Source organism: Mus caroli, unplaced genomic scaffold (assembly GCF_978045245.1).
Source record: "Mus caroli unplaced genomic scaffold, Mus_caroli_1 scaffold_20, whole genome shotgun sequence".
NCBI classification, from domain to species: Eukaryota; Metazoa; Chordata; class Mammalia; order Rodentia; family Muridae; genus Mus; species Mus caroli.
Window position 1 is genome coordinate 22,653,544 of NW_028227275.1, and position 25,336 is coordinate 22,678,879.

Here is a 25,336-nt window from a genome sequence, read left to right on the forward strand (position 1 = left end):
ACATTTTGATCAGTTTTTTTTCTGTGTAACTGAACTGAGTAGGAAGAACACTAGTCAAGGAGCAAAGAAGACAGGCACCCACCCAACATACACGCCGACGCGGCACCCACCCACAGACACGCTGGTGCGGCACCCACCCACAGACACGCCGATGCTGGGACTTACTGCCATCGGGCTTTGTCCTTCAGGGAGTTTTTTCTAGAGCCGCTCCCTTCACTGGCGCTGTCTTCCTCCTCCATCTCCAAACTTCGGCTGCAGCTCCGGATGACCTGAAAGATGCTGTTGACCGTGAGCTCCTTCTCTGAATTCTTTAAGCCATTCTGTCCCACTCGTTGTAGGAAGTTATCTTGTCCACTGTAATCGGCTACAAACTACAGAAAAAGAGTTCAAGAATACACTGTTGCAACTTACCATGTCTGAACAACCTACATCGAGGAGACCTAAATCAAAACAGTGGTAAATAACAACCTCCGAGCCTATTTCACTGAAATGGAGCCAAGAGACTCCAAGAAAAGCTTTATTTCCTATTGTTTTCACCTCACCCCATGAAATCCCAGAACTTGCTCCTTCCTTGCTGTGACAACTCCAGCACCTCTAGGAATCTAAACTGCACTGTGAATTTATAACCCAAAAAGCAATATTATTTCATGGCTCCCTAGGGACAAGGTTAGCCACTTCACAGAGGAGGGCACTCATTTTATGCTTGTAATGGGAATTGAGAAGAGAATGAGTAAAGATCTCCATGACATGGAACAAGATGAAGTGACCCGACTCTAGAAAAACATTTAAAAGCTGTCTTTTGGTGGCCTTGTGCATGTGTGCTACAGGAAGACAGTAGCTTCTTGATGTTTTTTAAAGCTACGATTGTGGCTTGCTCGTGATCAGGAAGCTTCCAGAATCAGAGGGAAGAGCTGCAAACCAGTCAAGAGGCAGTGGTCCTCCACTGCAGGGAGCGGAGGAGAGTGGAGGATGGGAGGCCTTCTAAAGCTGCCTCTTTTATTTACTGGACTTTTAATACCAGCTGCTAAGACCAAGGAAATATCAGCCAGTGTCTGTAACCAGACCATATCAGGGGATCTCAAGTCTTCCTAGATCATGTGATGCTTCTCTTCCCGGGTGACATGAGATAGGCTGAAGTTTTGAGTCTTCCCACTTCAAATAAGAAGGGATGCTAGTGTGTGTGTGTGTGTGTGTCTCCGTAAGTGTTGCATGTGTATGTATGTGTGTGTTGAGTGTGTATGAGTTTGTACATGTGTGTATGTGTGTGAGTGTGTATGTGTGAGTGTCTATATATGTGTGGGTGTATGTGAGTGTGTGTGTGTGCATGGCATGTGCATGTGTGTATGTGTATGTATGTGTGAGTGTGTGTATCTTTATGTATGTGTGGGTGTGAGTGTATGTGTGTTGAATGTGAGTGTGTGTGTATGTGTGTGTGTGTGTGTGTAAGGGTCAGTATTGAGTGTGGCCATCTACACAGATGAGAACATGAAGGACTCTGGATTCGGGTTTTAGATTTTCAAATACATAATGCCTCAAAAATCTCCCTAACACATTTCAAACATTTTTATTTCACCTTTAAACACCCCAGAGGGAGGTTTCCTTATATCTTGTGAGCCTCTTGGTGCCCCTTACTCAGTGTGCAATCTCCTGACTTAAAGCTCACACCATTCTTGAGAGTGGGGGCAGAAGGGGCAGAGCCCAGAGTGTCTGGATGGCACGTACATTCACACGTACATGAATGAGGAGAAGGCACTGCTGACTTATTCCACTGATCTGTAAGTTACTGGTCTCATTTGATGTCATCATCTAAATCGAGATAGCTGTCCCCAATAGCAAAAACTTAATCAACTTTTGCAATTAAAACAACAGAAATCCAGCAACACATCCCCCCTTGTGCTCAACAATAGCACATTAAGCCTGGTGTAACAATATCAACTCCCAAACGGCTGGTGTTGCTTTCTCCAGAACTTTCCAGGACCTCTTTCTACACATAAACAATACCAAGGCTTGCTCTAGACTCAGAAAGTGACTTCCCATTGTACAGTGAGTACATAGAAGGCTGGGTGAGCCTCTCGGGGGCTGCCCGCTCGGAAAGGCTCACCTCCAGAGCTTCTTCTTGGGAGCTGTACCGTGGGCAGAGCTTCAGGAGGCCAGAGGCACCATCAAGCACCTCACAGAGCTCCTTCAGGAACACCCCACAGAAGGGGACCACTTTACAGCCGGGGATGTGCAAGGCTCGGGTCACTACCTTCTTGTACTCCACGGAAGACTCATGCTGGGCCATGGCATCCTTCAGGCTCCGCATGGTCTCGATGTCAGACTGGTCCATGAACTGCCACATCTTTAGAACTTTCCTTGACCTATTGCAAATAAATGACATTTTTTTAAAAAGCCTAAAGGGGTGACAGTGTAGTTTACATTATGTAGACAACATTCCATAAAGTTTATTGTCACTTCATAGGTTTTCCCCCTGTGTTCTTATTTGTTTGTTTGTTTATTTATTTATTTAGGATTTCTATCTTCATTTGGTGTCACGGTGGCACAGATGGTATAAAAGTAACTAACCCTTTCCTGATTGGATTTAAGGCCCACTCCATGAGATGGGAGAGGAGCCAAGATCCTGTGACTGGATAGATCACAGACCTTGGAAGGAACCCATCAGTAATGTTTTGTGACATCATAATAAAATGACTCCTAATGATTTGTTGCTATGCCCCTAGATCAGAGCATCTCCCACCCCTCATCAGGGAAACTTCTTGTAGCAGATGACAATAAGCACAGAGACCCTTGATTGATCAAAAGACAAAATAAGAGAATAAGAGACATATCCTAGCCCTCTCCCGACGCTCGGGAGTTTTCATGGAAGAGTGAGTGGAAACACTGTAGGAGAGAAAAGGGTCAGAAAATTGTCTTCCAGATAAAAAGGGGCAGTCACACACATGAGCAATTGTGACAACATGCAGGAGAGCTGTGCATATTCAGGCCAGACAAAAAAATCCCAGCGGGGAGGGTGGAAAGTAGGCAAAAATTTCCCACTACTAGTCGAGGAGCTAATAGCATTGGGTAGCTGCTGGGAGAGGGGAAGCCAGTTTTCTTTAATGATGTGATCCTTGGTAGGCTGACCACATTCCAAGTCGGGCTCTACTTTTGGTTGGGTGACACAACTGGACTCTATGTGGTAAGAAAAAAAAAAAAGAAAGAAAAGAAAAGAAAAGAAGAAGAAATATCTAAGTTGGATGGGAATGGATGGGAGGAGGGATGGGAAGACGGAGGAGGATGGCAATAAGAGGAGATGGGGGAAAGATGGATATATTCAAAATACAATGTATTAAATTCTCAAATAATTAATAAAATATTGCTTAAAAAAAGCTAAATATGATTGCAAGATCAAACCTGCATGGAGTATTCCTCCCAAGATTTTGCTCCAAGTTCTTGTTTGTGTTCCTGCCCTGACTTCCCTCTGTGACAGACTTATGACTTGGAAGAGTAAGCCAGATAGCACATTCCTTCTTTAAGTTGCTTTTGCTCAGAGGTTTTTGTTTGTTTATTTGTTTTAATCACAACAACAGAAAAGAAACCAGAACACGTGGTTTGTACAAATATATCAGGCTTTGTCCACAGAGAGCCTGTCCTACATATCCCTCCCGATCTTTGAGTCCCTCAGAGGTGTACACGAAGCCTGCTAGCTTAGACTCTAGCAGCAACAACTTTCCGCAGAATGAAGTTTGACCTTAGCTCCACACCACCCGAGGGACCTTGTTTCGATGTATGATTCACAGAACAACATATTAAATGGATTTTTTCCTAGTTTGAAGCTGCTGCTGAGATCAACAGGTGACACTGTAGCTGGCAATCTCAAAAGCAGTCTCATGGCATCATAAGGGGTGTCGGGACTGCCCTGCCCACGACGCTTTCTTGCCCTCCTTTATCCCACACGGGGAACCCAGACAGTTGGAAACATCCCCATAGAGAGTATTGTGAGAGGGTTTATGTGAAAAGCATGAACTCAGCCTCAGGGGCTGGGTGTGTTAAGTGGACTCCTTGGACACTCATCCTGGGCAGTGTGGATCATGGCCTACTGTGCAACTCTCACCTAAATATGGGCAGCTTGATGGAGTTGCCCAAAGACTCAGAGAGAGCTGGCTCTGTAGATGGGTTCTGCCTTTACAGGGTTAACTAACGAGGCAGTGAGGGTATCTCTCATGAGTCCAGCCACAGTAGAAGCTATGGAAGGAACTGAGCTTGGGCTATTTATTACTTATTTTCTTTTTGAGAGGAAACAATTTTATTTTACACAAAATCAGGACTAGATCCTTGGCTTTTTCGAAGAACGTTTTATTGATTCTTTGTGAATTTCACATCAACACACCGCAATCCCACTCATCTTCTCCCTTTAGATCCACCCTCTGCCCTTGCAACCTCCCCTCCAAAATAAAAAAACAAACAAACAAAAAAACCCTCTCCCCAAACCAAACATCTCGTCTTGGAAGCTGTAGTGTGTCACCGTGTGTCCCACAGTGCACCCATCTTTACTTGAATCCATTGCAATGAGTCATTGGTCGGGTTCAAGGCCTCTGGCTTTGGCTACACTATTAATACTGATTGCTCACTGGGACTCCTTTCAGATACCCTGTTGTTGCCCTGTGTCATTGAGACCCTGAAGCTTTGGATCTGCAGGACCTGGGCCCTTCACATCTTCCAGTAGTTCATAGATGGGGTCTGTGTTGGGGTGGGCTGACTCAATGCCCTGGATCTGGGCCTGAATGGTAGCTGAGTTGGTCATTGAGCTCGGGCTATCATTAAAAGCCTGCCTGTTAGATGAGGTGACCCCTGAACATAAGAGAGAGGACCCCAGGACTAGATATAAAACCTGCAAATTGAGTGAATTGAATTCACTCAGAGGGTGAATCACACTTTTGACAGATATATTTAAACATGTGGGGAGATTCTTGCCTCCTGATGGGGGTGCTATTTTAGAGGGTTTTGGAAATTTTAGGAGGAGGGGGGTCTAGCTAGAAGAAGGCTACGGCAGGTAAGCTTTTAGGAATAATACCTTGTCCTTGACCCTTCTTTGTTTCTCTCTCCACTTCCACCAGGTTCAAAATGAGGGAAAGAAACCTCTCCAATATACACTCCCAACACCGTCAGGTTCTACCCAGGCACCAGTAGCCAAGTGAGCATATGTGGGACACCTTGGAAAGATGGGTCAAAAGTAGACACCTGCTCCTTAGAGTTGTTCTTTATACTAGGTAACTATGCAGTGAGAGGCCCTTAAAAAGCAAGTGGTGAGCAGACAGGGAGTCACTAGGAAGGAACTCTCAGACTGTGCGCATCTATCTCTGAGACAGTAGAGATGACTACAGCCAGCCAAGTAGGACTTTTTGCTCCTTCAACTCCTGGACACACACACACACACCCCTCCTGCCTTCCCTCTCCTTTCTCCTCCTCTCTCTTTGAGGGACCAGGGCGTGGAGCTTATCCCAGTAAGTGTTGCTGGCTGTCCAGAGAACTGATTCAGAGCTATCTGACTAGAAAGAGGAACCTGTTACCTGAGGCCAGCCAGGAACTCCATGACAGCGTTGTAGTTGCCCATGTTCCAGCAGCATTTGGCCACGTGCACCAAATAAGAGAAGACTTCCCGCTTCTCCTCCATGGAGCCTGCCGTGAGGATCAGCCATGTTACCCAGGAGCTCACCTGGAAGATGGATGGCAGACATTCACTGAAGACATAGCCTAGAAACTTGACTTCTATATATATTTAAAGAAAAAAAAATCAATTTGAGAACTAGGAAAAGAAGTAAGCAAGGAGCTCTACTATGAAACTCAGATCCGTTGCTGCTTTGATATGGCTCCTGAAGAACCAATAGGTCTGCATCTTCATCCCCAATCTGAAATAAAAGGTTGGAAAAGGCAACCATAAAATCACTCTCAATCTACATGATTCCTTAAGACTATATATATAAAAAAAATAGGTCCCTTCGATAGTCTTGAAATATGGCTAGTGGACATGAAGATTAAAGGCAGTCAATGCATTTAGCCCATACATTGAAAACATTTATCAAGCAAGAAATGTATCAGACATATCAGGGCAGTTAAGATGGCTGAGCAAGTAGCAGCCCCTCCCTGTCATCAAAGTTTGACAACCTAATTTTGATCCCTAGTATCCAAATGGTAGAAGGAGAGAATAAAATCTCTACCATTGTCTTCTGATCGTCACATGCCTTCTATGACATAAGCTCATGTTCATAAGTGTCTCTGTGCACATGCATGTACACACACACACATAAATAAATAAATAAATAAATAAATCTTAAAAAATTAAAATATGTAATACTAAACCAAAAATACAAAAATATTTTGGAACAATCACTTTTTTCTAAATTAATTAATGAATTAATGAATTAATTAACTTTATCTCCCCTTCATAGTTTCCCCTTCCTCTTCTCCACACAGTTCTTCCCTTCTACCTCCCTTCCCCTCCCCTCCTCTTAGCTCACCCCATCATTTCTCCTCTGATTCTCTTGAAAAAAGGAGAGGCCTCTCACGGGTATCAACCAGCCTTGACATATCAAGTTGCAGTAGGACTAGGTGCCTCTTCTCCTATTGAAGCTAAATAAGGCAGCCTAGTAGGAGAAAAGGGTCCCAAATGCAGGCAACAGAGCCAAAGATAGCTCCTGATTCCCTGTTAGGCCAAGCCACACAACCGTAACATATATGCATAGGACCTAGGTCTATCCTATGCAGGCTCCCTGATTCAGGCTCTGGGAGCCCCTATAGGCCCAGGTTAGTTGATTCTGTGGGTTTTCTTATGGTGTTCTTCACCACTCTGGCGCTACAATCCTTCCTCTCCCGCTTCTATAGGAGTCCTCAAACTTGGAACAATCTCTTACACATACTAATCTACTATATTCTTCAAATGACAAAACAACTAGAAGAATAAAAGCTAATAATTATTATGTACCAGGAGCCATCCTAAGTACTTTGACTCTGACATCTCATATACCTCTCATAACAGACTCAGGGATGGTTAGTACCCCAAGTACCCCAAGAGGCTGCTGAAGATCCTCAGGCAAAATAGGTAGCAAAGGCTTGCCTTAGACTTGGGATTGACATTTGTTGGTTGTGTGAATGAATACACAGGAATGTTTTCTGGCTCTAAATCCAGGATTACATTCTTCTACTGTGACTTGTTTTTTTTTTTTTTCCTACCAGAGTATAAAATTTAGTAATTCACATCTACATCCCATTTCTGACATTTGGTATTTAAATGATCTCTTTCTGCTCTGAAATTATTTCACTATTGTTCATCCTGGTGCTTGGCCACAGCTCTTCAAGTTGAGCTCCATCTTGGCTAACTCATGGGAGGGTGACCAGTAGTCTGCTGTTGACCATATTAATTGCAAGACATGTTAGCAACAGAGCTGAAACCTAAGGAACAACTCTTTCTTCAGTCTGTGAGAGAGTGTGACCTGAACAGAGTTCATGGTGACCCAGACATCTGAGGACATAGGAGTTCAAGGTAGAGGGCACATTGCCCACAAATGGAAACAATAAGAATTAATGATGTTTAGTGTCAGCACCAACCATAGGGGGATGTCCAATGCCAGTTTTTCAGATCTAGAATATTTGGCTTGCCAGGCCCTGGGTTTGATAGCCAGTATCACAAAGGAAACAAAAGAAATGAAACAAAACAACAACAACAAAAAAACAAGAATAAAACAAATTAACAAAAAAAGAGTTTATGTTTCAGAGTTTTTATTCACAAAAAAACTTTCTGATGAGATTATAATACTTAAAAACTAGGACTCTCAGCTTAGTATTCTTTTATTCAGCTGATGAAATGTGACCATTTCTTTTTCTACATGGTCCTGGGTGGATCCTCTTAAGCCAGTGGTTCTCAACTTGTGGGTTGAGACCCCTTTGGGGGTTGAATTACCCTTTTACAAGGGTTGCCTAAGATCATTGGCAAATGGAGATATTTACATTACAATTCATCAACAGTAGCAACATTACAGTTATGAATAGCAACGAAAATGATTTTATGATTGGGAGTCACCACAATGTGAGGAACTGTATTAAAGGGTCGAAGCATTAGGAAGGTTGAGAAACACTGTCTTAAGCACTCAAATTGGAGCTATACATTTGAAGATAGAGATAGAATGAAATCAAGAAAGTAACCCTAAGATAATTAAAGAAAAACTACCATCAACAAGACCCATCCCAAACCACAATGTATAGGATAGATGTTCAACACCTTTTTGTCCCTCCACAGAAACAAATATGCAAATGGTTATAATGTTGATGAATTTCTGTATATCGAACCATTCCTGCATCTCTGGGATGAAGCCTACTTGATCATGGTGAATGATCAATTTGATGTGTTCTTAGATTTGGTACTGGGAATACAGCCAAAAGATGCCCTAACATATAAGAAGAACTCATGCTCCACGATATTTATAGCAGCCTTATTTATAATAGCTAGAAGCTGGAAATGATCCAGATGTCTCTCAACAGAAGAATGGATACAGAAAATGTGGGGTACATTTACACATGGAGTACTACTTAACTGTTAAAAACAATGACTTCATGAAATTCTCAGGCAAATGGATGGAAGTAGAAAATATCCTCAGTGAGGTAACCCAGACACAAAAGAACATATATGGTATGCACTCACTGAGAAGTGGATATTAGCCTAAAAGCTCAAAATGCCCATGATACAGCCCACAGACCATATGGTGCTTTGGATGAAGGAAGAGCAGGGCATGCGTGCTTCAATTCTACTTAGAAGGGGGAACAAAATAATCACAAGAGGTAGAGGAAGGGAAGGACTTGGGAGGGAGAGAGGAGGGAAAGGGAAAAAAGGTGGGGGCAGGATCAGGTATGGGAAGGGACAGGAGAGAAGTACAGAGGATCAGGAAATTGAATAGAAACATGTAGCAGTGGGGGATGGGGAACTGGGGGTAGCCACTAGAAAGTCCCAGATGCTAGGGAAGCTAGATGCTCCCAGGACCCAACAAGGATGACATTAGCTAAAACACCCAACAAATGGGAGATAGAACCTGTAGAGACCACCTCCAGTAGAAATGCACGGCCCCAAGTTGAGGGATAGGGCCATCTATCAACCTTAACATTTTTAACCCAGAATTGTTCCTGGAGGGGAAATCGGAAAGGGGGACAACATTTTAAATGTAAATGGATAAAATAGCCAATTAAAAAAAAAAAAGAAAATGGTGGCAATGGTGCGGGGTACCGATTAAACATGGCTACATTCTGGTGGTTGTTGCACTGGAGTCAGAACCTGCCAACTCCTTTCCAATATAAGCTGAACCGATTAAACATGGCTACATTCTGGTGGTTGTTGCACTGGAGTCAGAACCTGCCAACTCCTTTCCAATATAAGCTGAAGTAAAACCTGTCACTCCAACATCCAGGACATCCTGAGTATGCCCCTCTGTTATCTCCTTGCTCTGGGGGGATGCTAGCTGCAGGCAAAATCCGAACAGACCTGGAATCAGGCCACCAAGACAAACCCTTCCTACATCATCCGAGGAAGTCTATGGGGTTCTTAATCTGAGCTCCCCTGTAGCTGCCAGCAAAACTCCTTGCTTGTTCTCCAAGCCCGTTTCCTCACCATGTAACAGTCAGTTCATGAAACCTTGGCTCTGCTGGACCAAGAAGAAATGTTTGCCAACAAAGACTGGTCTCGGTTTGGTGCAGCTAGCCAATTCTTCCTTTAGCTTGGTTTGTGTTTGATGGACCTTAACCTAGAATGGGAACCAAGTCAAACTTTTCTTTCCAAGTAGAAATGGGATTCTGAAGATTTAAAATGGTTCTTCAGAGTCACCCAGCTCCTGCCTGAGACCACTGCCTGGCTGAGTCCTGTGACTTTCGGCCAGTATTGAAAGTCACTTGAATTATTCTGACTATTCCTACCAGGCAGTGAATGGAAAGGGTTAACTTCACCCAGGAGCGGCCTTCCTCCCAGAGAAGCAGAACCCACCCCTCCTTTGTGTCTCAATCCTGATCACGCACACAGATTTATTTCCTATCAGTCAAATCATTTCCCATACACTTTCCCACATGCTAGGGAAAAAATAGCAATACTGTATTTCACATGGAAACATAATTTAAACCAACTGTTCCATCCCTGAGTGTGAGTCCCCAGGGCCCTTGGTTGTTGAGATTATATAAGCACTGTTATCATAAACTAACTCTCTCTCTCTCTCTCTCTCTCTCTCTCTCTCTCTCTCTCTCACACACACACACACACACACACACACCGCACGTAGCCTAAACACACCACATAGCTTACAAACTTGGAGGGCAATTCTTATGATGACATAGTATATTTGTGATTTTATTGGTGCTAAGTGGTAAGAATGTTACCAGTGGGGCTGGTGAGATGGCTCAGTGGGTAAGAGCACCCGACTGCTCCTCCAAAGGTCCAGAGTTCAAATCCCAGCAACCACATGGTGGCTCACAACCATCCGCAATGAGACCTGGCGCCCTCTTCTGGAGTGTCTGAAGACAGCTACAGTGTACTTACATATAATAAATAAATCTTAAAAAAAAAAAAAAAAAAAAAAAAAAGAATGTTACCAGTGAAACAAAATAAGTGATTAAAAAAACCACAAAAATTTTCGGTGGTATCAGGTGTAGCCCACAGCATAAATGGAAGTTATATTTACCAAGTAGCGATGAAGGGTGCTACCAGCTCAGAAAACGTTTCACCATATCAGTCACAAAGGAAAACATGAGAACACATACAGCACGATTGCTCTACTATAGGGAATGCCCAGAAAACAGGAATGTTACATGTAGTAGATTATTTAGCCTTATTTCAATGGTCAGTATGAATAAGCAGAGAATCAGATTCTTGGATCAATTCATACACACACACACACACACACACACACACACAATTTGTTGACTGAATATTTATGTGTCTGTCGGTAAGAGTTTCTGTGTGAGAGTAGGCATAACATAGATCCTGGGAGCTAAAGTTAACCAGGACTCCAGGACTCATGCATGGTTATGCAAAAACCACTTCCCATGGCTAAGCCCCTCCAGTTTAAGAGCTTATCCCTGAAGGCTTGTGCTTACTCAGATGATCCTAACCCATGGATCATGCCTATAGCCTAAAGTTTCTCTACAAATGCTCCTTTCCAAGTCCTTCCCTCCCCCCTCCCTCCCCCCTTCTTCCCTCCCTCCTTCCCTCTCTCCCGTCTTTTCTCCCTTTCAACCTTCTTTTCCTCCAATACTGAAGATTGAATTCCAAGCTTTGCATATGCTAGATAAGCCCTCTACCATTAGCTAACATTCATGCCCGTTCTTTATTTCTAGATAGTGTCTCAGTAAGTTGTTTAAGCTGTCCTTGAACTTACAGTCCTTACGCCTCAACCTTCCCCGTGGGTATAACTATAGTGGTATGCAAGCATGTGCAACTTCACTTTTGTTATTCCCATCCTTGTCTTCTAGGCCTAGCCAGACTGAACATCTTGCTCTCTCTTCCCACACCAAGTACCATGTCATTCGTTGCCTCATAGTTCAACCAGGAAGGAATGTTCTTGCAGCATTCAAAGTGATCTTTCCTTGGTTCACTTTGTCTTCTATACAGTAAGATGTTTCTCTTGGCCACAGACTCAAGTCCATTCTCCAGGTTTATCTCACTTTTCATGCCCTTACTTTTAGAGTTAAACCAGGTTTCTGTCCATTTCAGGAACCTTGGGATGCTACTCCTCCTATGGAAGGCTCCCTCCTACCCAACTTAGCTCATTTCTCCTTATCCTTTAGGAAGAACTTCCCTAGATCTGTCATCAAGATCTTACCTCTAAGACGCATACCCCAGAAGGACCCTCACTGACACTGGTCTAGCTGTGCTCCCTCTGGTGAGAAGTCTGTGAGTAGAGAGGACATGACTGCCCACAGACTACTTTCTAGATCATTCATCCCCCGTAGATCCCATATCTCTCACGTTCAATGACCAGACGGTCCCGAGCCCATTTCCAGCACCATGAATACCTTTTATGTGTCTCAGCTTTTCTGGCTGACTGTAAACCCTAAGAGGCCATGAGGTGACCGTGGTGTATGGACAGACTTGAACTAGAGATCTGAAATGTTTATTTACTGGATGGGCTATAAATCAAGATGGGAAGATTGAAAAGGCCAATCATTTAGACCATTTTTGTTCTTGTGCCTCGGGCCCCAGAAGGAAGGGGTGAGACTGCCTATAGGAACCTGACAAAATCATCACTGTTTTTAAGGCACCACTGACTTCCTTTTTGGACCATGTGTAGGGATTTATGGACCTGGAAATGGGCTTGGGACCATTTGGTCATTGAACGTGGAGGCATGGGTCTACAGAGGATGAATGATCTAGAAAGGAGCCAGTGCCTTATATCACCCTGACCCTAGCACACATTTGGTGGTGGGTTCCCGTGAAGGCAGATGTTAAGCCGGCCGTATTTACTGTGAGTAGCCATGTCAGTGACTGGCTATTATCTACCATCTATAAGTCTAATGAGATGAAGCAAGTAGAGGAACAAATGAACGACACACACTTCTTATGGGAAGGCATTCTCTGGGTCACCTGGCACCTTCCATTCAGTTCCTTCCTGTTCTCTGTGGCTTAGTGTAGGACCTTACGGCCACAGTTGTGCTGTACTGGCTTCTCACTGCACGCACGTACATCCAGTTTATTTTTGTTATGTTTGTGTGTCTGACTTTCACATGAGTCTGCTCTGTCTCAGCAGACCCTGAGTTCTCAAGGACAGAGACCATCATTCCCACATTTCCAGGATGGGGATGCTTGGTGCTTCTGGCCAATGGAGGGGCCATCCAGAGTCCCAGGAGGCCGTGGGTAGAGAGGATTCTCAGGGCTCAGGAATTATATTTGGGAAAAGCCTAAGCACTTCCTATTGCTGTTCCCAGGTCCAGAAAAAGGAGACAGATTAATTTCTGCCAAGAGTTTTTTTTTTTTAACATGCCAGTATAGATGTAGTCAGAAGGACCTTTCCCAATGGGTATCTGGTCACTCTAATGGCCAAGACTGGGCTCCAATGGTGAACTATATAGAAGTCAGACAAAGCTGCTTTCCAGTAGCTAAGTTATATGGAGAGTATACTCATTACTGCCCTAGACAGACCGAGGCAGCCCACACATGTCACTGCTTCTCAAAGGTGGGGCACTCACGTGGGGATCACTGGTGTTGGTAATGTCTGTTCAAATGTGGATCCAAGGCCTCACCCAGACTTAAGAAATCAGACCCTCTAAGGTCAGGGAAGGACCTGAAAATCTGCATCTTTAGATAAACTCACTAACTGCACTAGAGTCTGAGAGTGAGTACAGGCACTCAGTGTCCTTTGTTGGTACCCTGGGGTGCTGGGAAGAGGTCCAGCACAGTGCCTGTGACATAGTCTCGTACTTCGTGCCAGATGCTCTGGCCTCCTCATTATCCTAAGTACCTGGGGCTACTTGGAAACAGGAAGAAGAAGCCAGAGGGAAACAGCAAGGAGCAGGAGTGGATTTCACAGACATCTGAGGTGAAGAGAGCTGCACCTGACCTTCAGCTCCACTGTTTCTCCTAGTCTCAGAGGTAAGTTGCCTAGCCACTCTGAGCCCCAGTTCCCTCCTCTGTAAAATGGGCACAATGCTCTTCACATAAAGCTACTATGAGAGTGAAGTGGCCTTTTGTGTGTAGAGAGGAGCTGGATGGATGTTTTCTGGGTGACCATGGCAGCAGCTGCTGCTATGGCTACAATTAACCTTGTAATGTGAGTGATGGAGTGGCTGAATTCCAGATATAGACCTCAGAGACCCAGAAGAAAGAATTGCTAAGTCTCACATCTTAACTATAGACCTTCTGGCCAGACCAGAAGAATCCATGAGCACCCCAATTCTTTCCTAACAGGAAACTCTCAGGTTACCTTTTCTTTCCTCGATAAGAACAGAATGGAGCCGGGCGGTGGTGGCACACGCCTTTAATCCCAGCACTTGGGAGGCAGAGGCAGGCGGATTTCTGAGTTCGAGGCCAGCCTGGTCTACAAAGTGAGTTCCAGGACAGCCAGGGCTATACAGAGAAACCCTGTCTCGAAAAACCAAAAAAAAAAAAAAAAAAAAAAGAACAGAATGGAATTTTAAAGTTATAAGTTATCTGATCTCATTCATTCAGGTGCCTAGACCCAGCCATACCTGAAACTCTGCAACTACTCCTTATGTTAGAAAAAAAGTCTATTTGGGGGCCGTTGAGCAGTTTTTAATTGAGTTGTTGCTAAAACACAACTGGAAACAAATCTTGACAATTTTTTTTCTTTTTTGGTTTAAGGAAATTCTCCCTCTTTTAACAAATACTTGCTATGTGCACCATGCTGGACCAGTAACACTACATCTTGGATACTTGTGGAAGAAAAATCACAAATAATGAATTAAATAATATTTCACTGGATTAGTACAAGGTTCCACTTTCATTTGCTACATCTTTGGAAGTCTGGTTTTTCTACCTGTGCCGGGTCCCAGTCGACTTCCTGTGATGGTTTGAATGAAAATGGCCCCATGGGTCATAAGGAGTGGCATTATTTGAAGGGATTAGGACTTGAGGCCTTGTTGTAATAGATGTGGCCTTGTTGGAGGAACTGTGTCACAGAGTGGGAGTGTGGTGCAGCAGGTGGGGGTGACTTCGAGATTTCAGAAGCTCAAGCCAGGCCCAGTGGCTCACTCTCTGTTCTGTTGCTTGCTGAGCCTGATGCTTCTTTTCCAGCACCATGACTGCCTGTGTGCCACCATGCTTCCCAGCATGATAATGGACAAAACCTCTGAACTGTAAGCCATTAAATGTTTTCCTTTAGAAGAGTTGCTTTGGTCATGGTATCTCTTCACAGCAATAAGACCCTAACTAAGATGCCTCCCAAAGCTGTTCACATCTCTGTCAGCATCATTCTTTCCACACATTCTGCATGACTATGCACTCGCTAGGAACTGTTTAAGGCATTCGGGCTGGAAGGACTGGAGTGAACAAAAGAACCCTCAGGCTGCATATTTTTCCCTGGGACTAGTCCAGTTGTGTGCATGTCCATTTTCTCTGTACTATTAACTTCCTAGAGGGTAAGAGCACATTCTGGCCATGTTCCTACTGCTGGAAGGATCTCTTGTCCATAGTTAGCAAAACACAGTTGTTTATCCCTGAATTCTTCAGCTATAAATTCCTTAAATACTCAGAAATCAGGTCTGTATCCACAGTTACATAGTGATTTGATATCAACTACTGAACATATTCTTACTGGGATACCCAGGCATCATTTTTAATGAGGCAGGCTTAGAAGAATTCCCAGCAGCTCTGAGGCAGCATTACTCTTGCCCAGCTCACTCTTCTATATTCAGAACTAGAAATGGATGTTTCAGTCTGGCTGCAGAGATGGTAGGCAGGAGCAAAGCTGATGAAGAACGGTATCCGTGGAAAGGATGAAGCAGAGAGATTCAAAATCAGCACCCATGAAACACTGGAGTTCAAAAACTAACTCAGACAAGCAAAGTCTGGCATGGGGAGTCCTTGGAGCAGGCCTGTCTGGGCTGACCCCACCTCTGACACTTACTGTGGCTCTCTGGCTAAACCTCTCTTGCTTTCCTTTTTTTTTTTTTTTTTTAAATAAACCAAGAGAGACAATGACAGAGCCAGCATGAGCTCTTTGAGACATGACTCTGGGAGTAAGTTGCAGGCTGCACTCTCTCACATGTCTTCCCTCTTACTACAGCCAGTCAAATTGAATGGGCCATTCAGTCGGAAGCTAATCATTGAAATGGACTTCAAAAATAAGACTCGTCTCATACATACCTTATTTTATAGAAGTATGTATTGATCAAAGCCAGGTTCTTATACATGTTGTTTGTGCTCTATCACAAAGCTACATCCCCAGTGCCTTTTTGGGTTTAAAGATCATAATTATAAGAATAATAGGCTAGATGTGTTAGACATGTATTAATGAAAAGCATAACATTTCTTCTATTACCCCAGCCCTGCAAGCTGATGTTAATACTATTCCCATTTTAAGATGAGGAACTCAGTGTTCAGAATGGCTATGCAAGCATGCCTTATGAACTAGGAAATGAAAATGAAAGATGCGTTTTTAAACTACCAGTATACTTCTGATACTTTCCTTCTTTCTTATAGGAATTAACAGTGAATTATTTATAGCTTTGAACCTTGTAAAGCCATTCTGAGCTCATAGCTTAAAAAAACGCCCCTTAGCAACCGCTTTGGGGAGGCTACAAGCTCTGAGAAATGCAACTGGTTAGATCTCACTCAGAAACAAAATGCCTGTGTTCTGAAGGTACAGGGATTGGGACCTTTGGTCCTGCTGGTTGCTCATTAATGCTCCATTCAGTCACTCTTCTATCTCTGACCTCCTAGACAGGGCAGGGACTCCCCTAGTTCCAGAATCTTGAAGAGGAAAGAATGAGCAGAAGAAAGCATGTGAGAGAGTGCAGTCTGCAACTTACTCCCAGAGTCATGTCTCAAAGAGCTCATGCTGGCTCTGTCATTGTCTCTCTTGGTTTATTTTAAAAAAAAAAAAAAAAGGAAAGCAAGAGAGGTTTAGCCACAGAGCCACAGTAAGTGTCAGAGGTGGGGTCAGCCCAGAAAGGCCTGCTCCAAGGACTCCCCATGCCAGACTTTGCTTGTCTGAGTTAGTTTTTGAACTCCAGTGTTTCATGGGTGCTGCTTTTGAATCTCTCTGCTTCATCCTTTCCACAGATACCGTTCTTCATCAGCTTTGCTCCTGCCTACCATCTCTGCAGCCAGACTCAAACATCCATTTCCAGTTCTGAATATAGAAGAGTGAGCTGGGCATATCTATTGAAAGGCCTCAAAGCCCCCGCACACCCATTCTATCTCCAGTCCCTGACTCTTTCACCTCCATCCCTCCATCCAATATGTTTCCAGTAGTCCAATACCATCTCCTCTAGGAAGCCCACCCAGATTCACAGAGAATTCAGAGACCCTCTGTACCAACATAAGGTTGCATAGTGGTCAGGGCCCCTCACAGGAGCAGGAGCTTCCTCAAGCAGGATCACTTTGCTCCTGCCTCCCAGCACAGGTCTGACATGAGTGGGAGGTGCTCACAGACATGCATCTCATTTTGTGTTAGGCATGAAGCACAGCAGTTGACTCTCTGTTAGCGATGCCCTTCTCAGAAGACAACTCATATACTTGAGCACAGCACTGGTGCCTGTGGTACAAAAAGTGAGGCAAGGCTATTGATCCCAGACCTATCACAATCACCTGTGACCTGTTACAATCGCCTGCCAATGCTCTTTCCCTACTATTAGGGAAATACATCGAGATTCTATTTTCCTGAGATACTTCAGTGCTGGAGAATGAAGATAGTAGAAAAACCTCTCTCTCTCTCTCTCTCTCTCTCTCTCTCTCTCTCTCTCTCTGGAATGGGTTTGGCCCATTCATTCAAAGGTTCCCTGGCTGAGTCTCTTGATTGAAGAAACTTTGCCCAGAGGCCAAACTTCCTGAGAAAAGGGAATAAGTGAAATTTGTCAGGAGTTCTGAGAGGGACCAAGGGCTTTGGAGATGTGTTGTGAATCTTGCTGAGTCCAGTGTAGGTGAACACCGGCCACAGGTATGTGAAAGGGAGTCCAGAAAGGCATTACATTACGTAGCTTGGTATGAAATACACACTTTCAGCTTCTGCTGTGCACATGTTGAGCAGGAAGCTGGGGCTACGTCTCAGCCCACACCAACAATCAGTCAGAAGGGGAAGGGAGAGGAACAACCCAGCCTGCGCATGTTGGCAGATGTTCCTGTCAGACAGATCTGTGGGAAGAAACAAAAGACACTGACATTTCCCAGAGATCAATTCCCCCCTGTCCCTGCTAGACATGGGGATATGTTCTAGACCACTGAGAAGAGCGGCCAGCTCGTTCGGTACATGTACACAGGGTGATCTGGGCATTCACAGGAAAGAACAAATGTGACAAAGAGAATCCCACCCTCTTTGCTTCTCTTCCCATGGGCAGAGAACCTGCGCAGGAGATAGGACATTGTACCAGGTGGCAAAGAACACAGGACTTGGAGCCAAAACCAGAAAGGTTCATTTCTTGGCTCTGCCTCTCATTATTTTTTGGAACCTGGAGTAAGCTTTCTAATTACCCGGAGATCCAAATTCCTCACCTATAAACTAGGTACAATCAGATGCCCTCTATTTTAATGGGAATAATGAAAAGATAGTATGTGAAAAGACATGCAGTGCACAGAGCCAAGTGCTACTCAATAAATGCCAACCAGTACTGATAACTAAAAATAATAAGTGATTCCCTCTTAACATTGTAAACCTTGTGGAACACAGACTTTTTCTTCCTTCCTTCCTTCCTTCCTTCCTTCCTTCCTTCCTTCCTTCCTTCCTTCCTTCCTTTCTTTCTTTCTTTCCTTCTTTCTTTCTTTCTTTCTTTCTCTCTCTTTCTCTCCTCTCTCTTCTTTCTTTCTTTCTTTCTTTCTTTCTTTCTTTCTTTCTTTCTTTCTTTCTTCCTTCCTTCCTTCCTTCCTTCCTTTCTTTCTTTCTTTCTTTCTTTCTTTCTTTCTTTCTTTCTCTCTTTCTCTCTTTCTCTCTTTCTCTCCTCTCTCTCTCTTCCTTCCTTCCTTCTTTCTTTCTCTCTCTCTTTCTCTCCTCTCTCTCTCCCTTTCTTTCTTTCTTTCTTTCTTTCTTTCTTTCTTTCTCTCTTTCTCTCTTTCTCTCCTCTCTCTCTCTTCCTTCCTTCCTTCTTTCTTTCTCTCTCTCTTTCTCTCCTCTCTCTCTCCCTTTCTTTCTTTCTTTCTTTCTTTCTTTCTTTCTTTCTTTCTTTCTTTCTTTCTTTCTTTCTCTCTTTCTTTCCCATTGCAGATTCACTCCTTCCATGATTAAGAGCCTCCGGGATAATGATTCTTCCTTTCTCTTGAAGAGGCTGATAAAGAGGAAGTAAAGGGAGACAGGAAGAGAGCGGGGTGGGGGGTCTACCAGTTAGGGCTGGGCAGATAGATGGCTCAGGGGTTAAAATGCCTGTTACTCAAGCTTCAGGAGAGGAGTTCGGATCCCCTGAAGCCATGTAGCTCATTGGCCAGCCATTCTAGCCTAACTGATGGGTTTCACATTCAGTGAGAGACCCTGTCTCAAATAATGAAGTTGGAGAGCCAGCCAGATGGCTCAGTGGGCAAAGGCATTTGCTGCCAAGCCTGACAACTTGAGTTTGATCTCTGAGACCCACATTAAGAGAGAATTGACACTCACAAGTTGTCCTCTGACCTCTATACAAGTACCTTGGCACATGACTACACACACATACACACACATACACACACATATACCACACACACACACACACACACACACACACACACACACACACATAAACAAACAAATGTGGGTTTGGGTTTCTTTTTTCTTTGTTTTCTCTTGGTTATTTTTTAAAGGTAAAGAATTGTCAAGAAAAGACAGTCTGACCTCCATGAATGAACAAACACACACACACACACACACACACACACACACACACTACACATTCTCCCCCCAATACCCCATCTCAGATTCACTCCTGAAAGTTGTTTGATGGCTACCTGCTGCAGTAAATCTCCATCCCAAATAAGCCCCAACAATCAAAACACAACTCAGTTAATATGAATACATGCTGTGCGCCTAGGTTGGGCAGATCTACCACTACACTACCATCTCCCACATCTATCAGACCCCTTAGAACTTGCAGTTTCTCCAGGCCATGTGCTTCTGCTCCACTTTTCTTCTTCTTCCATCTCTTCTGCGTCCTCTTTTTCTTCCAGCTACCATATACCAGGGTGCAGTTCGGACTGAGGTCTCTTTCTCTCCCACCCCCCATCCCTGTCTCTCTCACACACAATAAACTTAAATTTCCCCCATGTTCTCCAGGTAGAAGGTGCTTGGTGACTCTCCCAGCAGCTGTTATCCCATTCCTCTCTGAAGACCCCAGTCAGAAATAGGTCAGCAGTATTCTGATGTAATGTTTCCCAAACCATGCTCCGGGGAACATACTCTACCAGATGGTCCACATTTTGTGGAGAAGTGTCTGCGGCCGTGTAAGTTCAGGAAACACTGGGATTAGAATAAGACTTTTTTTTTTTTTTCTGGCAGAATTTCTTGGAACCTTTAAGATGCCGAAGAAGGAGGGTTTAGTTGTGTGTCCCCTGTTCCTGTGGCTACGTGATTTTTTTTTCTTCCTTTTAGGAGCTAGAAGAGCTTGAAATGAGGGCCTCGGTTCTCTCTGAGCACCTTTCACCTGGTGTGGACACATCCCAGGGCTCCTGCCCGCTGGCAGGCTTAAAGTTCTGATAGCTGCGTCTGGCCTCCTGGAAACATTTCTTCATCACTAGAAAACTGCCTGGGGCAGGAGAGCTGTAAAGGGCTGGGAAGTCAGGAAGGGCAGCATAGCCTTTTATAATTGGTGCTACAGATTCAGGATCAGTGTGTCACTGGGAAAAATTTAAATCCAAGACACAAAGGAAGATTTTCCTTATAATTCAAAGTGAGGAGACTGAGGCACACAGGCTGCTGTCATTCTGTAGTCAAGGCAACCATGAGGCAATTACACAAAAACCAGACCAGATCTTACCAAGGTCTATGATATAGCAACGACTCAGCAAGGACTTTAGAATGCTGCAATTTAAAAAGGCCTTACATCTCCTTCCTTCCTTCCTTCCTTCCTTCCTTCCTTCCTTCCTTCCTTCCTTCCTTCCTTCCTTCCTTCCTCCCTCCCTCCCTTCCTTTCCCCTCTCTTTCCTTTCCTCTTTCCTTCCTTCCTTCCTTCTCCCCTCTTCCTTCCTTCCTTTCTTCTTCTTTTCCTTCTTTTCTTTCCTTTTTTGTTGTTGATAGACAAACAGAAAAAAAAAAAGGTTAAATGTCTTACAAAGGTCACGCAGCAAGTGTCAGTGCTGGGCTAGACTCCAGGTCTTCTGATCTCTGAACATCTTGTAGGTATAACCTGCTAAACTTCTGTGTGAAGAAGCTCTGATGCACTTGTTCTTCCTCTGTGGGTCCTCAGATATAGGCTCAAATGGGAGAAGTGAGGCATGCCAGGAAGCGCCGATGTCGAGAGAGGTGATGAGGGTTGGGAGTGGCTACACCCGCTACAGATAACCACCTTAAGTTAGTGGCAATGCCTGGGCAAATGCTAGGACAATGGGCAATACAAACCAGAGTTTCCTGCTCAGGACCTTCCAGGACACAGCTCTCAGCAGTCTGGTGGTGGTGGTGATGTGTGTGTGTGTGTGTTTGTCTGGAGTATGTGTACCTCCAAGAGGTGGCTTTGACGACAGACCTGTCTGCAAAACTTCAGATATGCTGGGGCTTCAATTTTTGCCTCTAGCTCCAGCCAGAGAGGAAAATCAGCTGTGCCCTATAGGGGAAGATGGCCAGGGAGGGTGGAGGGAGGTAGGACCTTCCTAAAAGGAAACTCCATGAAAAACAGGAAGGAGTTAATGAAGAAGCTACCATTTGTCTAATTACCTATGAAAGAGACCAAAGGGTTCGCCATGCTTCCACAGGGGGAGGAAGGCAGCAGCAAGAGGCCCTGAGAACCTTCTGGTTAGGATCTGCTTCAAAATGGGAGGGCACGGCTGTCAGCACCCACAGTGAATAGGGAGCTCCGCCGGCACACCCAAGGTTAAGAGCTTGATTCAAAGCCTTGATCCTAGGGAGGCTGACATGATGTTCAGATCCAAAGAGGAAGGGGATTTGTGTTGGAGACTGCGGCCATCAGCCCTAAGATTAAAAGTGATCGGAGGAAGCCTGCTTGTTCTCATCAGGGCAATCAATCAAAGGTTAGAGTCTTGCTGACAAGTCCTGTGAAAGTGACAGATGGCCTGGGGCAGGGCAGGGCTGTTTACAGTGACAGCAATGCAAGGGTTCTACAAATCCTTACAACAAAGTATGGAAGAGTCAGCCAAGCTTCCCTTATAGACTAGTAAACCTTAGCCTCAGGGATAAAGGTTTTATACCTGGTTCAGGCAATCACCTTGAAGAAATATTTTCATGGAAATGTCTAGAGTTCACATGACAGAAACAGATAGACAAACACAACATTGAAACATTATAAGATGACATCAATTACAAAAGAGAAAAGGAAAGGAAAGGAAAGCAAAAGAAAGAAAAGAAAAGAGAAGAGAAGAGAAGAGAAGAGAAGAGAAGAGAAGAGAAGAGAAGAGAAGAGAAGAGAAGAGAAGAGAAAAGAAAAAAGAAACCTTCAGAGTAAACCCAAACAACAAAGGATTGCAGTTTGGGCTTGCTGACTTGGGCAGAAGTTCTGTACCAGATGCAGTGAGGACTCCAGGGGTGCTGGCTCAGCTCTAGTGTTTACTAAACACGGGGTCCCCTTCCCTTGTCTTCAGATTAAAGGTAGGTTATGAGTAACAGATTTAAAGGAAACAATATATAAAAGGAAACTTTCTATCCTTAAAAACCCAGGAAGATGGCCTAGTCGGCCATCATTGGGAAGAGAGGCCCCTTGGTCTTGCAAACTTTATATGCCTCAGTACAGGGGAATGCCAGGGCCAAGAAGTAGGCGTGGGGGAGGGGAGTGGGGGGGTATGGGGGACTTTTGGGATAGCATTTGAAATGTAAATAAAGAAAATACCTAATTAAAAATAAATAAATACTTAAAAAAAAAAACCAACCCAGGAAGAAGTTTAGCCAATTTTGTTAATAATAACAACTGCATAGTCAAGAATTTCTTTTTTTTTTTATTTTGTTTTTTTTTATTAGGTATTTATTTCATTTACATTTCCAATGCTATCCCAAAAGTCCCCCACCCGCTCCTCCACCCACTCCCCCACCCACTCCCACTTCTTGGCCCTGGCATTCCCCTGTACTGAGGCAGATAAAGTTTGCACGACCAATGGGCCTCTCTTTCCAGTGATAGCCGACTAGGCCATCTTTTGATACATATGCAGCTAGAGACACAAGCTCCGGGGTACTGGTTAGTTCATATTGTTGTTTCACCTATAGAGTTGCAGATCCCTTCAGCTCTTGGGTACTTTCTCTAGCTTCTCCATTGGGAGCCCTGTGATCCATCCAATAGCTGACAGTGAGCATCCACTTCTGTGTTTGCCAGGCACCAGCATAGCCTCACAAGAGACAGCTATATCAGGGTCCTTTCAGCAAAATCTTGCTGGTGTATGCAATGGTGTCAGCGTTTGGAGGCTGATTATGGGATGGATCCCTGGATTTCTAACTGTGGCATTTGGATTAGTGAGGCGGCTACATGTCATGTGCTGTGTCTTTACATTTGTTTTTTGTTTGGTTTGGTTTGGTTTGGTTTGGTTTTTTGAGACAGGGTTTCTCTGTGTAGCTCTGGCTGTCCTGGAACTTACTCTGTAGACCAGGCTGGCCTCAAACTCAGAAATCCACCTGCCTCTGCCTCCCCAATGCTGGGATTATAGGCATGCACCACCACGCCCTGCTGTGTCTTTACATTTGTAAAGGACATCTTTCAAGCGACGTATTACGTATTCCTTGCTGGCTCGGTAGTGTCCTCCCAAGCTTGCTACTAGACAACATCATTTCTATACTCAGGCAGAGGATATGCCTACATTATACTTAGCCCAGGTTTCATATTCTACATTTTTATATTTTTTTTCCTGAAGCACGGAAAGAATCTAGTAATAACGGATACTGCTTTTAGGTCCAAGAGACATCACAGGCAAATTTACAGGTGTAAAGAAGAAAACAAAATCGAGTCTTGCTTGGTTGATGAGAGGTATACAAAGTGAAAACTATCTGAATAGTGCATATTTTCATAAAAAGCTAACAAAGAAACATCTTTCTCTTTCCTCCTATTTTTCTAAGCGTTTGGTGATGTAGTAAAAAAAAAGTGTAAATGTTTGGTTAATCACTTTGCAGAGATAAAATTGGTATGCGTAGTTTTTTTAGCCTTTAAACTACAAATAAGTGGATCCATCCTTCTATTAAATACATCCAACACCTGCGGCGAATAAAATCTGGCCTAAATTTCCTAAAATCACTGGACCTGTCTAGTATTTTAATGATGAAACCCAGATGTCCTGGTTTACATGCCCTGGAAGAAAAGAAACATGCAACCTTACAACGAACACTCACCGCTGTAAATCTGATTAAACTCTATGCCAAACATGGATTGGAAAGAGAATGATGTTTGAACAAACAATCCGTTGAGAAGTACTTTTCAAATCCACGTAAATGTTCTAGAAAGCTCCTGTAATGTGAGCCAGCAGTATTTACCTACATTCCATGACTGCATTGCCGTATTAACTTGGGGTCACGGACTGGCGCTCAAAGCAGGAATCACGGTGACATAATTAATATGCAGCTCGCTAATCTGTGTTCTGAACTCTGAGTAGAACGGCTTCGGATACTTTCATAAATGGCAATACCATCTAGCGACCAGGGATTCTTAAATGTAGCACACAATGGAACCATTTGGGAAAGATATTTAAAAAAATTGTCCAAGTTCACACTCCACACTGTGGAGTCTGTAGTTTTGTGATCTAGTTCAACAGATTGGGAGAAGAGAGTAGAAATTATTCTGATAAAGGTTTTCTGAGTTACTCTGATAAATATAGGAATCTGCCTGTAGGGCCTTGGACCTAGATGAAGTCATTGAGGGTCTTGTTCAATTGAGAATCGTGACTCCTCAGAGAGTGAGATGTGGGCAGAGGAGGAGTCCACATTTGCAGTGAGCTCCCAGATGCTGTAGCGGCTGCTACTTATTTGGATTTTGTTCTCAGGTCTCTTTGGTCTCTTTCATCCTAAAGTTGCCATCGTCCCTTCAGTTTCATGTCCCCATGTCATTCCAAAGCTTACAGGCTTTTCATTCTTTTTTTTTTTTTTAAGATTTATTTATTTATTATATGTAAGTACACTGTAGCTGTCTTCAGACACTCCAGAAGAGGGCGCCAGATCTCGTTACGGATGGTTGTTAGCCACCATGTGGTTGCTGGGATTTGAACTCTGGACCTTTGGAAGAGCAGTCGGGTGCTCTTACCCACTGAGCCATCTCACCAGCCCCCAGGCTTTTCATTCTGTGGGATGGTTTTCTGCCTGCTGTGTCTGACATTCCTCATGAGCAGACATAGGTGATGTCCTGCTGTTGGGAAAGTGGTGGATGAGACTGGGCTCTGCTTACTGCATCACGCCAGACAACACACCAGAGAGGGCAGGTGACAGAGACCATTTTCAATTGGAGATAGGAATCTTAATTATCTGATCAGGTCTTACTCAATACACATCAATCGCTGTGGTTTTGCAACTTATCATGTCTTCACTTACCTAAAATGTGAGTTCCACAAGGGTCAGAATTTTGT

General features: G+C 43.9%; 1 protein-coding gene across 8 annotated transcripts in view; it reads right to left on the reverse strand.

The window, feature by feature from the left end:
* Positions 1–25,336, reverse strand: part of Plce1 (phospholipase C epsilon 1) — a 314,749-nt gene that overhangs the window by 99,027 nt on the left and 190,386 nt on the right. For all 8 annotated transcript variants that reach the window (XM_029472801.2, XM_029472803.2, XM_021151795.3 and 5 more), the window contains 3 exons: positions 5,550–5,695; positions 2,102–2,360; positions 166–371 (listed from right to left, as the gene is read on the reverse strand). In XM_029472801.2, the coding sequence (XP_029328661.1) occupies positions 166–371; positions 2,102–2,360; positions 5,550–5,695 (611 nt within the window). The remainder of the gene's footprint in view (positions 1–165; positions 372–2,101; positions 2,361–5,549; positions 5,696–25,336) is intronic.